The sequence below is a fragment of the Falco cherrug genome, chromosome Z (assembly GCF_023634085.1).
Source record: "Falco cherrug isolate bFalChe1 chromosome Z, bFalChe1.pri, whole genome shotgun sequence".
Taxonomy (NCBI): domain Eukaryota; kingdom Metazoa; phylum Chordata; class Aves; order Falconiformes; family Falconidae; genus Falco; species Falco cherrug.
In genome coordinates this window covers 48,103,795-48,118,569 of record NC_073720.1, presented here as the reverse complement: position 1 = coordinate 48,118,569, position 14,775 = coordinate 48,103,795, and the positions used below count along the sequence as shown (strand labels likewise).

The 14,775-nt window shown below is 38.1% G+C and overlaps 1 protein-coding gene across 2 annotated transcripts in view; it reads left to right on the top strand.

The window, feature by feature from the left end:
- SHC3 (SHC adaptor protein 3) overlaps positions 1 to 14,775 on the top strand; it is a 100,841-nt gene that overhangs the window by 31,704 nt on the left and 54,362 nt on the right. The window contains exons 2-3 of one of the 2 annotated variants that reach the window (XM_055699725.1): positions 5,513 to 5,600; positions 6,500 to 6,661. In XM_055699725.1, the coding sequence (XP_055555700.1) occupies positions 6,512 to 6,661 (150 nt within the window). In that variant the 5' untranslated portion in view covers positions 5,513 to 5,600; positions 6,500 to 6,511. Of the gene's footprint in view, positions 1 to 5,512; positions 5,601 to 5,845; positions 6,662 to 14,775 lie in introns of those variants that run through there. The other variant, XM_005435914.4, reaches the window with a different exon arrangement.

The window sequence follows — 14,775 nt, the reverse complement described above, 5'->3', positions numbered from 1 at the left end:
AATTTTTGCATAGGACAGTAAACTGAGGTCTGATGCAAACACCCAGTATGGAGAGAAAAAAAAAAAAAGTAAGTGATGTCAGCCCTATGGTTTTTTCCTGCAAAATATTTTGAAGTAGAGGTATATAGCCATAGCTCGTTTTAATGACACTGATGGAAACCTCAGTGTCTTTCAATATTTCTGTCAGTTATGCAGTGAGTCTCTCTTGAAATCACAGGAGCATGTAACTGAGCTCTGTGTGCAGAAGTATCAGAGACACAGAGGTAGACAGAGTATGATGTATTAAGTATGTACAAACAGAATAGGTAAATTATTTAGAAATATTTTTTTATTGAAATAGCTACACACCTTCATAAGGAGGTTAGATCATAATGCTTTTTAGCTTGTCTTGATGTTATCTTGCTTGTCTGTAACTACATCGTCTGAGGTATCGCATAAATAAAGCTGGATTAAGCTGATTAATGCATGGATAAAAGATTGCTGGTATATATCTAGCTCGTGCGAAGAAAGCTGGTATTTTCCCTTGTCAATTAATTAAGAGAAGAAGTGTCCCCACAGGATATTAGAAGCCTTTGTACTATTGAAAAGCTATTATTATTATTATTATTATAGGAATTGACCATTTGTGATATTAAAGATCCTACAAGAGAATTTACTAAAGCAGAGCATTAACACTTATGTCCATCATATTACAATGTGAGGAATAGCATCCTGTTTCCTGATGGTTTACTGCATTATAGTGGCATTAATTGTTTAGGGCTTATTGTAAACAGGAGTGTCAACTACGATGGCCCTATTGTTGCTCTGAAATGCAAGTCTGTTCCCAGTGTGCAGTAAGCCAATCTTCTGCACTGAGGCGAGATACTGTTTTATTACAGAGTTGTGCAAGTCTGGATGCTAGCAAACAAAGCTAGCATACTGCAGTACAAAGCTACAAACGTTATATAAAAAATCTTACCACACTTTCCCTACCCAGAGGGCAGATCCGTATAGAAGATTTGCTATACAATTGCATATGCATTACCTAACTTATTTCACTACTACACACGCTCTCTGTGGAAGGGTCTTTTAGTGAGCCTAGGTCTTTCCCTTAGGGGGTGTGATTTTAGTAGCATAATGAAGGTAGCTCACTTCTAGGACAAGGCTAAAGATGGTAAGGGCTGACTAACCAGAGTTTAGTATGAACAAGATAGTCTAAGTACATATGGCTTGCATCTTGAACATAGGATGTTCTTTGTTTTGTCTTTCCCAAGGCTGACTCCCTTGATTAGAAGTCCCTTCATTCATCATTCTTGACAACTCTAGAGGGTCAGCTTGACCTAGACTCTGTGTACATATTTGTTTAACAGATAGTTAACCACTAAATCAGATTTCAGCACTAAATCAGAGTTCAAGAATTTGGGAGTTTAGACAATGCTGTGGCTACTTTTTGTGTGCTAAAATTAAAACTGATACCAACATCTGTATTTAAGTTTGTCTGACATATTCACTGTTTCTTATAAATTAGCTAACCCAAATTCAGTTTGAATTTTTTTCCCCAAAGTCATTGTCTTTTAATGATTTTTAAATATATTTATTTATATATTATAATAATTATATATAAGTATATATTATATATAATAATAAAATAATTCAAATATAATATTTATATTTAAAATTAAAATATGCTCATTTTAAAATCATAGAATGGTTTGGGCTGGAAGAGACCTTAAAGGTCATCTAGTTCCAACCCCCCTGCCATGAGCAGGGACACCTTCCACCAGACCAGGTTACTTAAAGCCCCATCCAGCCTGGCCTTGAACGCTTCCAGGGATGGGGCATCCACAGCTTCTCTGGGCAACCTCTTCCTGTGTCTCACCACCCTCATAGTGAAGAATTCCCTCCTAATATCTAATCTAAGTTTATCCTCTTTTAGCTTAAAACCACTCCCCCTTGTCCTATCATGACGTGCCCATGTAAAAAGTCCCACTCCAGCTTTCCTGTAGGCCCCCTTTAGGTACTGGAAGGCTCCTATAAGGTCTCCTCAGAGCCTTCTCTTCTCCAGGCTGAACAATGCCTCTCTCAGCCTGTCTTTTTTTTTTTTAAATTCTCTTTAGTCCACAAGGAATTTTACTACCACTGGGCAGAAGCTGTGGAAATGCAAATAGCCTTTCAGCTGAATTTTGACAGTTTCTAGCACTTGTTTGTATAGAGTACATATTTAACCACAGTGTGTTACTGGAACTAGGTATTTTTACTGATCCTGATTATATAGTTAATACTTCTCTAAACATAGGTCACTAAAAGTCATCTTTTTTGCATGTGGCAGAGTTTCCTATTACAGGCCATGGAATGCAGCAGTTGCATTGCCATCATTTCCTCTTGATGGTGGTCACACCATCTCACCTGATTTAGGTTGTGTATTGAGAATGTCTCCTACCTTTGCATCTGCAGCAATTTAAATCCTTTTAAACTGAATCCTGACAATGGAAACAAAAGTGTCATTTCTCCCCTTTCCTCCCTCTAATCTTGCCCCCCCCCAGTATCTTTTTTTTTCCCCCTACCCTTTGCTGTTAATAGAACTTACTTGGTTCTGAAATACATGCTGCAAAGGTAAAGATACAGAAGGAGACACAGGTGGCACCAAGGATAAGCCCCTGAGAGCTGCTTGGAGGGAGAAAAGGAGAAACACACAGACTGTGTCAGGGTCAGAGGAGGATCCATGATAAAACAGAACTGAAAAAACAACGGAGCAAAAATCTGAAAAAGAGTAAATGGCTAGAGATGCCAAAATTGCCAGTAGTTCGTAAGAAAAACTGTACTTAGAGGAAGTGTACAGCCCCTCACTGTGCGTGTATTGCTAGGATTATGCATTATTTTGCGTTTATCAACATTGGATTTCCACCCGCCATTTTATTAGAGGCAACAACGAACTCATTGTTTGGCGGACGTTTGTTACTTATGGTGGCAGTGTCTGGCTCATATCCCTGTGGAAAGAAAAGCAAAAGACTAATTTTCAAGTTGGATCCACTTTACTAGCTGACCTAGCATAGGTGCAGATAGAGAGATTAGAGAGATACGGCGGTTCGAATGTCAGTAGTGCTATAATATTAGTAGTTACAAGCTTGTTTAAGGTTGGCATCGTATAGTCAGTGTGTGAGCTACAGGCATGTTGGAGGTGCCAGAGACACTAAAATGCTCTGGGAATAGCTAGAATTCCCTAGAATAGCTAGAATCCTAATTTTAAGTCCAGTTTCTGCCTATTACAAAGTCCCCCAATTTCTTTCATTATTTCCTGGAGCTGGATTTGAACCTGCTGCCTGTAGGGCAAAATCATCTACTTTTTCTAGTCCCAAGAACTATAAAAGGCAAGGTTTTAAAATGTTCAGTTCTCCCAGTTTAGGGCCAGATTCGTAAAGACCAGTTCCCAGTCAAACACTGAAATGAGCTCCAGGTTTCAAGCGGTGGGTAATTCAGTGGCTGCTACTCCTTTTCAGTGTCTGATGTCAGATTTCCAGGAGACCTCAACATCCATTGGATATCTTGGTAGGGTTTCTGTGTCCAGTAAAGCCATGTCAGAAATTAATCCTTTTGCAGTGCTCTGGGAAGCTTTTATCTTGTAGCTTTCCATCTGCCTCTCTTTCAGATGATCATATTGCTTTTAAATATCTACTCTGCTAATAGAGTAAATAAGTATATGCATTTTTTTTTTCAAGCAGTGCTTTGTGGTTTTTTGTTTCTTTGGTGTTTTTGGAAGATTTTTGGCTTTTTTTTGTGGTCGGTCTCTTTGGTTTTTGGGTTTTTTTGTATCGGGGGTCTCTGGAGTCAAACCTGTAAAATCTGTGAATCTGCTGGTGCACAGAGAGAGCAATTGAACATCAAACAAAATGTGCACATTCATGTTCCCATCCTGGATGTAAATGAACCGGCTGAATGAACACTTCAGGGAGATACCCAGACCTGACTCCCCGGTTTTCCTCACCTGCCGCCCCTGAGGACGCCCCATGCATTTCTCCAGCGACACCTGCTCTTCCACAGGGGCTTTGCAACCCGCCCCCTTCTGCTCAGACGCGGGCTTCATTTTCTGGTGCTGCTGCAAAAAAGGTGCCGCCTGTGCTCGAAATGGGATCTTCCACTATTTAGCAAGGCTTTGCTGAATGAGTCATCAAAGCTGGCTGGTATTGGCTGGGCTGGTGAGCACCCAAGGGATTGCCTGGCAGAGGCTGCGAGGCCTCGCTTCATTCACAGAAATGTGGGGATGCTAGCCAGCCCTTTCATTCACACACACAGAATCTCATTCACATTTTGCAGTTTCGCTAGCCGCTTCTAATGAAGAGAGCCGTTTGGGAACAATAGGGTTTTCTGGGCAGTAGAGACACATAAAAATAGGCTATCGTGTGTATATTTGCTGTTGCTATGCTAGGAGGATGAAGAGAGGAATGAATGCTCTGTGGATGCTATAGCAAGTTCGCAGTGTGGTGATGAAAGGCTATTCTGCAGATCACTAGAAACCTGCTTTTACACTGACTAGGATATTGCCATTACTCATCACTGCTGGGATAAGAGGTGCTGACTTAATTTAATGTGTCACGAATATACTAATTAAATACCTGTATTTGAGCTGGTTGTTTCACTGTATTTGCACTTTGTATACTGCAGCCTTTAGTCATGGGAGAGGGAAGGAATTCCATCGGATTTTTCCTTTAAATTGTGCTGCAGTTAGTAATTTGTTTAGAAAAATAACTGCACTATAGAACTTCTCTGGTCTGATTTTGTTTATAATGCAGTATATTGTCCTACATCCAAAAAATGTTTTGCAAGGAAGATCAATTTCTAGAAAAGAGCCATATGGCTTGTGATGGGCATTGTGTATCACAATGCTGTACACATTTTGTATTTAAAAAAAAATGTAGGAGAAATGAAATATCTGTTTTCTGCATGTCTTGCTACTTCTCGGATCAAGTGTTTGTGGCTTACATTTATGTTTAGTAAGATCTGGTGCATTTTTTTTTTATTTTTCACTGCAGGATGTCAGTTTGCTGCTGCCTGGACTTTTGAATATTCTTTTAGGTTTTTTTCAGGTTTTCAGTATTAAATAAAACATTCCAGTGAATTGAAGATATTATTCTTGTTTTTCTTCAGAGTGAGTATCAGTGGTGAAAGAAAAAACATCTGTTAAGCCTGTTGTTTGGCATCAGAAAAATACTTTTCTTTACACATAGGTACTTAATGTAATTCCTGCATTAAAATAGAAGGTTGTTGTAGAGTAACAGGGGAGAAGGATTTCTCTGTATATCAAAAATTGAATGTAACAGTTTCTGTGAGAGACAGCATTGACACAAAGGCACTAGTAAAGTCTGTTAGACTGCTTCTGTGGAAGAAAATGTGTATATTCCTTAGTTCTGTCATCTGTTCTGAAAACCTTTAAGGTGCCTGTGTTTTGCTGGAGGGGGTGTAGGGGGGGTGGGCAGGAGGGGGTGTATATGTGTGTAATTATCCAGGTATTTGCTATCTAATTGTGACTTCTTTATAGATTCCCAAATATGTGAGGTGGAAGAACATTTAAACAGAAGAATGAAGTGTGGTGGTGTTTCATAAAGGCTGTTAATTCAGTTTTAAAGGTAATTGCCTTTGGTACCAAAAGGGTGGGGGGAGGGGGTGGGGAGGAGGAATTAAAGGTTGGAAGGAAATACCTGTTTGAGAAGATAGGAAAAGGAAATTTGAGAATTGATTGGTGCTAGCATGCTCTAAGTGGGTGGATGGTTTTTTTTTTTTCTTTTTCTTTTTTTTTTTTTTTTTTTTTTTTTTGCTACAGGAAGTGATTTGCAGTGTTCACTGAGCCTTTTGTTGAAAAGGGTCCTTCTCATTTGTGTGAGTCATGCTTTTGCTGTGAGCGAGTTGGCAGCTCTAAGCAGGACTGGGATCTCTGTCACAGAAAACTGTTACTTCACCCAACCTTAACGGGGAACCATCAGAAATTTCTTAAAAATATATTTTTTCTTGTTCTTCCTTATACTCTTTTTTACCCCAAAATCTTGTTATCCGTCTGTGTTGTTATGAATCGCCTGCTATGTTAGCACAGACATCTCCTGTGTTGGCATCAGGTTTGCCAGAACATATGCAGGAAACCAGATAGAAGGGCATGCTTCAACGTACCAAGTATAACCGCTTCAGGAATGATTCAGTGACATCAGTTGATGATCTTATTCACAATTTGTCCATGAACAGCAAGGTCTCAGCAGTTGCTACGACTTCAACAGCATCTTCGTACCTGGTCTCACCAGAGGTTCCCCGCAAGGACCAAGAAGATGGACCCACCACCCTATGTAACCTCATCCATAAAGTGTCCCACTTGAAACTCTCTAACACAGGCAGCCTTTTGGGTATCAAAAACCTCTCCTCTGCAGTAAAGGAACTTGCTGTCTCCAGGTTGCAGGGAAGCTCGAGTGCTTCTAGCTCAGCAGCAGGGGCTTCAGACAACACATGTAACCTTGTCTCTGCCACTTCGTGTTCTCAGCAGGACGTGAGCAAGATGAGTATGGGGAAAAAAACACGGTCAGATGAAACGCACCCGGGAGGTGAAGACTGGAATCAAAGTAGCAGCTTTGTCAATAAACCCTCTCAAGGATGGCTGCACTCGAGTGAGAAGATCCTGGGACCTGGTGTGACGTACATTGTGAAGGTTGGTCTGATTTATTCCATTCTCTGTTTTTATCAATGAAAAATTTTCTGCTGGTTTTGGTGACAGACTAGACAGGCTGAAAGGATCTCTATTTGTATATTCTTTTTTTTGTGCATAGTGCATGGTATACAAATGCAGGAGGGCAGGGCTGGCAAGCTTGGTTACTTTGTTAAATTAGAGCAAACCTGCAGATAGGTTCTTTGTCAGGTAATGTTGTACACTGTGTAAAAATACTGTTCCTAAGATAAAAGCTGGGTTTAGCTGAATTTAGGTTTTCATTGTAATCTGGCATACTGTATATATCTTGGATAGGTTTCAGTATGTCTGGTGCAATACATAGGAGGAAAGAAAGTCTCCTTGATATGTGAAGAACTGTTAATCTTGCATGATATTTTTTGAGGTTTGAAAATACCTCTAAGGACATGTGTGTTTTTAAAGCAAAATTGTATTTGAAATCTTAAAGCAGTAAGGCACAGAGCGCAATTCTTACTGTGTTCCACAAATAGAAATACTGTTGTGGGTAGAACAGGAAAATGCAGCTTGTTTTACATAACGAGAATTCAGCCACCTCAAATGTTATTGCTCTTTTCAGTTCATTGATAGAGCATGTCAAGAGAAGAATATCCTAAGTTTACAGGGTAATATTTCCATATGCTTTGAAAGTATTTTGAAATAATCTGTTAAATTAGAGCCTTTGAGAGAAGAGTATGTGCAGTGTTTTTGTAGTTGGGTAAGGTTCTGGTTACACCTTCCAGCACAGTGTGCAGAAAATGTAAAAATAACATTATTGTCCAGAATTTGTTCTTCAATCACAGTGTTTTATTTGCTGAGTGATTTTTGTACCTTAAGTGTTAAACTGTTTTGTAGGAGACTATTAATAAGATTACAAGTCTATTTTTAATCTTGATTTATTTTGGGTATAAAAGTCGCAGTATGACTTTATATCAGGATATTTTAAAACTGAGTGACAGCCTTGTTCCTTAACTCTCGCCAGTTTTTTTCAAGTCTCATCAAAAGGACAGTGCATATTTAACAGCTGGAGCACTAGGAAGCAGTTTTCATTTCTTTCTTGTAGTGGTGATGGTACATTTTGCAAGTGATGGTAGACTGAGTAAGTTGGCTAATTCAGAGCACTATTGAAATTGTACTGTCTTTTTTTACTAATCTGAAATTTACTGAAACTACAAAAAAAGTCAGTGCTACCTTTCAGAACATAAACTGCTGATCTGTTACTGTTTGAGAAGTGTCTCAATAAAAAAAACCCCACTGATGCTATGTATAGTGGTGCTGAGACCCTGTTGTTCTTCTGCACAGAAATATTCTGGTTAATGAAGGTCATTTACCATTTCCCCATTAGCTCAGGGAACTCAAATATTTTATTTTTTAGTTTGCATATGATGCTGCAAGTAGGCAGATAATGACTGTGAGAATTCACTGCTGCTGTTTGTTTTACCTGAAGCTATCGTTATGAAGCAGAACAAACACTGTATTCATTTTCTTAATTTTTTCAGTGGTTGACCTTCTGTATGCCAGAGGAAGCTGATATCCTTGAATTGAAAAGAGAATTAAAATTATATACAAGTGGACTTAGAGTTAAAGTTAATAATTAACCCATATCTAACACAGATAGTAGAACAAGTATTGTAATCAGTGCAGCTGATGTCAAATACATGAAAGTGTATGTATACACATTGTTTATTAGAATTTTCAAAATAAATCGTAAGCAGCATACAACTTACATTTTAGGTGTTTGTTAATGTCATTAAAATGTATGGAATCTAGATTATTGCTTGTATTAGAAAAATAGTGTTATATCTTTACCTTCACGCTCTCTGTCATGTGGAGTCACAGAACATGGCACTAAATGTAAAAACAAAGGTTAAAAATAAATATAAAAATCAGTGGTTAATGAGTGAATGAAAATAAAGTGGTCCTGGTTAGTTCATAATTTGTCTGTTCATTAAGTGTCTCAGAATTTTCCTCAGCAACTGCAGCATTCACATAGATAAGAATAGAAGTGCAGTTCCCACATCATTAAACATTGTTAGTTCCCAGGGCTTTTATGCGTTCAGACCATCAAATCAATACACAGATAATGTACACTGAAGGGAAACATTCCTTGGATACCTCATGGCTATATGGACTATCTGGGGGACTCGTACCATGTTTAATTAGTACCATATGCCTTGCAGAAAATTCCATATGCCATTAGTTAAATGAGACAAAAATTAATTTGTTGTTAACCAGCAAATCTTTTATCATTTTGTGTGTAGATGTGCACTGGGTTACTATTTTCTCATTAATACACATCTAAAACATGAAAATTATCTATGGGATAGGGTAAATTGTAACTACTGAGCAGTTTGATAATTCACATTGGAATATTCTGAAGTAAGAGACACAAAGTTCGTATGTGCAATGTATGACAAATCTGCTACTTTATTGCTGTCCCCACATTTTCACATATTACCCATTTTTTACATGGGCAGTTAATTCTAATGCTTACAAATGGGTGTAGGACTATGGTAAATAGGAACTGTGTTCTCATCTTCATGGTCTGCTGCAATGGAATTGTTTTCAGCCATAAAAGTACTGCCACGTTCTGTATTTTTTTTCTCCCTGTGGATTTCGTATTGTGTTTTTATACATTATTTTAATAGGAAAATTTTCAAAAAAACAAACCCGTATTTTTGTAACAAGTAAGACAATTACTGTAGTCATATTAGGGGACACAAAGTGGTGAGGTAACTGTTATTTTACTTAACACTAATGTGAACAGTTTAACAAATTATGGATTAATGAAAAAAAATGAAAGAGTTTGCTGTGATGAAAGTCATTGAAGAGCTCAGTGTTCTTCCCCAGAGTGGGACTGATGACTATATGGACTGATTATAAATGTTCATTTTGTCAGAAAAACAAATACCTATAATAAAGAAGTGTAAAATGTGTAACGTAACAGTAGTTAAGTGGTTTAATGAAATCTGCTTCTTTCCAATGATAAATGTCTACTGATGAGTTAATTAGGTAATGCCATAGATGTTTTGGGTTTTGTTACATTTAATTAAGAGCACAATCAACAGTCAAGAGGCAAATGCATGTCTGTCTTTAGGTAACTCATGCAGGGCTTTGTAACAAGTGTTGATGAGCTGTCTTTGTATCTGTTAAAAAAACAGTTATAAAGATAGTATCTGAAAGAAAGGAAGGGGAAAGAATTTCACCTAAAAGAAGCAGGGCGAGTAATATTTCAGTAAAAAGCATATTTTTAATGTTACAGCAAAGTATCTAAAGAGTTTAATCATAACTACAATTATTTCTTTAACATTTTAACACTTTAATGTCTTGGGAGGGGATAGCAACAATTTATATCTGATGAGGAAAATAAACATCTTTTGTGAAGCTGTTCAAACACATTACCAAGTAAAGGCTTCAGCTAGGCAAACATTTCTGCATGACACTGTTTACGGGAACATTCTAGTCGAAATAGCTGAGGCTACTCCTATATGCTGGAAGTTAAGTATGTGCTTAAGGAAGAACTGGATTGCTGTGTTGCATGCTCTTATTGCATGCTTTTATTCTGTACTATAGTATTCCTTTCAGCATATATGCAGGGCAGCTGTGATATTAGCAGATCTCTGCAAGTAGACATAGAATTTACAAAATTACTTTTCTCTTTAGTGACTAACCCAGACAGTGAAGCACAGCCTTAATCACAGCTCACATAGTAGAAGATACAACATACACTTCCCCTAGAAGACTTCAGGGCTCTTTGGAGGAATGTTTCTATTTTTTTCTTTCTGTTCTAACTGGAATTGATTTGCTGCTTGTTTAAAGTAGGAGCAAAATACCAATGCTTTGTGGTTTCTGGTGGTACTCTTTGCCTACCTGTATGAAAGGTATCCAGTGTATCCAGTAAGAAAAGAGGAAGAGGGTTTATTGCTTCCTTCTTACTCCTTTAAGTAGACATAAATTAAAATTTATAATCTACCTTTTTTTTTGAAAAAAATTAATATAATATTAATGTTACAGCATGGCTTTAGTTTCTCTTTTTGGATGATGTCAAATTTATCTTCCTTGGTTACAGAAAAATTTGTGCAAGGTTTTTTTGTTTGGTGGTTGTTTTTTTTAAAATCAGATTTAAAATTCTGCTTCTATCAGTTAAGTTGCAGTAGTGTTAATAGTTATTCACTGATAGTTTGACATGGCCTGAGTAAAAACATACTCAGTATGATTTCATGCATGTGATTCTAATAATAAGGAACACAGCCCCAGAGCATCCTGGTTGTAGTGAGGTTTACATCTTCAAGGAGTGGGTTCTGTGTTGCAGCCGTATGGTGATAATAGGTCTGAATACTAACCCTTTAGTTCAGTCTGCTGTCCTTAACCCAGGTACCCAGTGTTAGCCAGAGCGAAAAGACTTACAAAACTGGCTTAGCACCCTGGATTTTAATGCTGCATGCATGCAGTTAGGGGAGAAAGAAGTAAGTGACAAAGACAGCATTGGTTTTAGCAATTAATCCCTCCTAGTATGCCATATTCCTTTGCAATCAGTTAGTATCCTTCGTATTTTCTTCCACTGTTATTTGAGCTATGAAAGGATTATGTTGATGCCTGTTGAACTGTTGAAAATCTGTGTTTTGAACTCCATGAATCTGAAACGCTGTGGGTCCGTTCTACAGCCCACTGATACGAAAAGAGCATTTCTCACAGAAATTAAATCAGATCCTATGAGCAGAAATCATACAGTAGAGTCTTTAATTATAATATTAGTCCAATTATATGAATCAACTACTATTACTGTACATTTGCACACCTTTAATATAAAGCAAAGCACATAATGATTTCGGTGCTGAAGGATTCAACTCTCAACATGAATGTCTGTTCTGCAGTACATTTGTAGTGTTTGCAGAATGCCTTGGAAGCTTTGGCATCATTCCACAACTAGGGTTATTTCATGAGTGACACAGTTTGGGCACTGGTAATGTTATTTTGGCTAGTTGAAGTCAGAACTGTATTTGTTTAAAGCAAAAATTATACCGTCCTACTAGATATTTAAAATTTTAAGGTTTAAAATCCACAGATAAGTTTAACTGGTTGGTTTAGGAGGTAAAGCTGCATTCAGCCAGAATTCCTTCTCTGTTTTTTTCTTGGAAATTGGATTGTTGGTTTCTTGTCTTCAAATAATGGTCACAGTAAGAATGCTGTGTGCCCAATATAAATATCTGCTGCTACAAACATAAAGAAAACACGGAGGTACTGAGTTCCTCAGGGAAAACTCATGTCTGCCTTTGCTGCTGGGTAAGGCACTGTTTTGTCCCCGTGATGGGGCACTCCTTTGTCCACTAACCATGCAACCCATTGAGGAACCTTGCCTCCACTAACACACTAGCTATACTTGTGCTGCAGCCTGGCTTCATTTTGTAGAAGAAAGTTGAAGTGCACAACATATCAACATTAAATTTCTTGTTGCTTGCAATGGGAATAAAATGCAGATCTGCCCTGCGATAGTACCAGAGACAGCCAGCCTTCCCAGCTACTCACACTCCCTCAGGGTGCTTTAGTCCCCTAAGCAATGAAACAAATTCCATAGTCACAGAGGAAGAAGGGACTCTACAGTTCTACGTAGTCATGCAATATTCATATTTCATTTGATTCTATATATTTATGATGAAATGTGCTGCAGTTCTACCTTTGGCTGCTCCAGGCAGGTCTGAGACCTGTCCTTCTGAGTTGTGATGGGAATAATGATGGGGCTCGGTGCCACCACATTTCCAGTCATCACTTATTTTAGAGTGGGATTGGGTGCAATTCAATATGGGTAATCTGGAGTGTTTGCTTAGTAAGTGATAAATATTTCCCTAGATTTTTCAAATAAGCTTTCATGGGGCCAGGAGAGATTTCAGTCTCAGAAGGCGGCCTCGGACAATCCAAGTCACAGCTAGAAGTTTAAAGACTAAAAAAAGCCCTTTGAAATCAGGCAGGAATGGCAAGCAAAAAGATGAAAGGTGAAAATAAATAGGGTGTAGGGAGATGCAAAGAAAATAATACGAGGTGATCAGAAGAAGCTGTCTAGGCCTTATTTCCGCAGCACCATCACATTATATCTGCTGATACAGGGATTTTTGTCTTTCTTGTTATCTCAGAACAAATCTTGAAATTAAAGACAGGAATTGAAGAATACCTTAAATAATAAGGACAAGACTGAAAGAAAGATATTTTATCTGAAGATACTGTCTTAACTTGCTCAACACCATTTCCATCTGGACATGTTGTACTAACATGCCTTAATTCACATTTTTGGCTCTTAATAGCATAACAATCGTACAACGGGGTGCATGTCTCTGGACAATAGCACCCTGACTGACGTTTGACACTGCGTGCCTCTGATGAAGTAGTTATCAGAAACAGAATTGCTCTCTTTTCTTATAGACAAGCTACTTTAGTTAACCACAGGACATTTTAAGAGTACCCGTAACTTCCCAAGGAATTAGAATGTTTAAGAAACACTGCTTTTGCCACCAAATGTAGGGGCCATGTTTTGTCGCCACATGTTGAATGCAGATGCTACAGTGTCATTCATTTTTATTTGTGGTTTGTTTTTTTTTTTTTCCAAAAGTCTGAGCAGGAATGAAGAGAAAAGGTTAGATGGATAAACTGTGCGGAGTCTTCTGAAAGGAGGTAAACAAGTGTGAATCTGCACTGCAAGCACCATAATAAACTGTAAAAACATATCAGCCAAGTGTTTTGAATCCACCGAAAGCCTTTTCTTGGGTCAGAGACAGAAACTGTGAAGGCAGTCCCTAGTATGGTCCTGTTCCTGGATGACTGTTACCCTCAACAACACTCAGGCATGACAAAAACCTTCAGAGTTAATGAGCTTTACGTGGGCCTGGTATGAAATCAAGCTGCACTGGCAGATGCATTGAACCTGTTTCTCTTAGTGCACTTCAGCAGCATTAAGAAGGCAATGAAGTCTACTGTAGGATTAATAACAGTAATAATATTAATAATACCTAGCTCCTGTGGGACTGTTTGTTGTTACTAGATACTCATACACTACAAAGTGATGTTTGTTTACAAGCTCTGATACAAAGCACTGTTTAATGAGAAGTATCAATCCTCTGATTTTACTGAAGAGGAAATGAAGATGTAGAGGATTTAAGTAATTTTCTTGAGGGTGTCCAGGAAATTATTGACAGAGGTGATAGTTAAACAACACTGAAGTGCAGTGCTCTTCCACCAGACAGACCCAACTGCTCTGTAAAGCTGCTGGGTGAAGGTCTGCTGCTTTAAAAGGTCTCTAGCTGGGTAGGCAGCATAGGCAGGTCAGAAAGTATATTTTCAGTTTGCAAACTGAGCACATTCATGACAGAAATTAGAGTAGGAATTTTGAAGGGACAGAAAGACAGCTTTTGCCCAGATCAGCAGATGCTACCTTTGAATCATGGTCTTCTGTGATGCACTTTATACCAGTTGCCAAAGAAGGTCACTCAGCACACAGTGTGTGCCACAGGGGACTCGCAAAAGAAAGATTACCTATGAAATCCATACCTAAAAATGTTTTGTAAAAAACAATAAATTGTTTATAAGCTCAAAGTTTGTATGATGTATGGATGTTTTGCAGGATCTGAATTGTGAAGAATACCCTGGATACAGTGAGATACAGAATAGGTTTTGTTCATGTTAGAGATTTAGTCTGGTATATGTTGTGAGCTTGAGGTGAGCAGTATTTATGAAAGTATTTGTAGATTACTGTTGCGAGTTGCTATTTGGGTTGCTCAGTGATAGGCAGAAAGAGTAGTAAGTTATGTGAGAGGCACCTGAAGAAGTAGAATTGATGCACAGCCTGCAGAGTTAGGTGCAGTAGACTTTTCAAGTTGAAACAAAATTGAGACTACTTAAAATAGTTAATTATGTAGTGTAGATGACCCCTGGATTTGAGACTGTTATGCATCCATTTATTTGTTACAGCAATAGTTACATGAATAGTTGCAGCCTGCACATCAAGCAGGCCCATTCTGGAAGAGGAAACTTAAAATGCTGATTGTTGAAGGTGTATCTTTGTGTCATGTTGAACCTTTTGTAAATAATTTTATAGTCATGAAATAAGCTGAGAG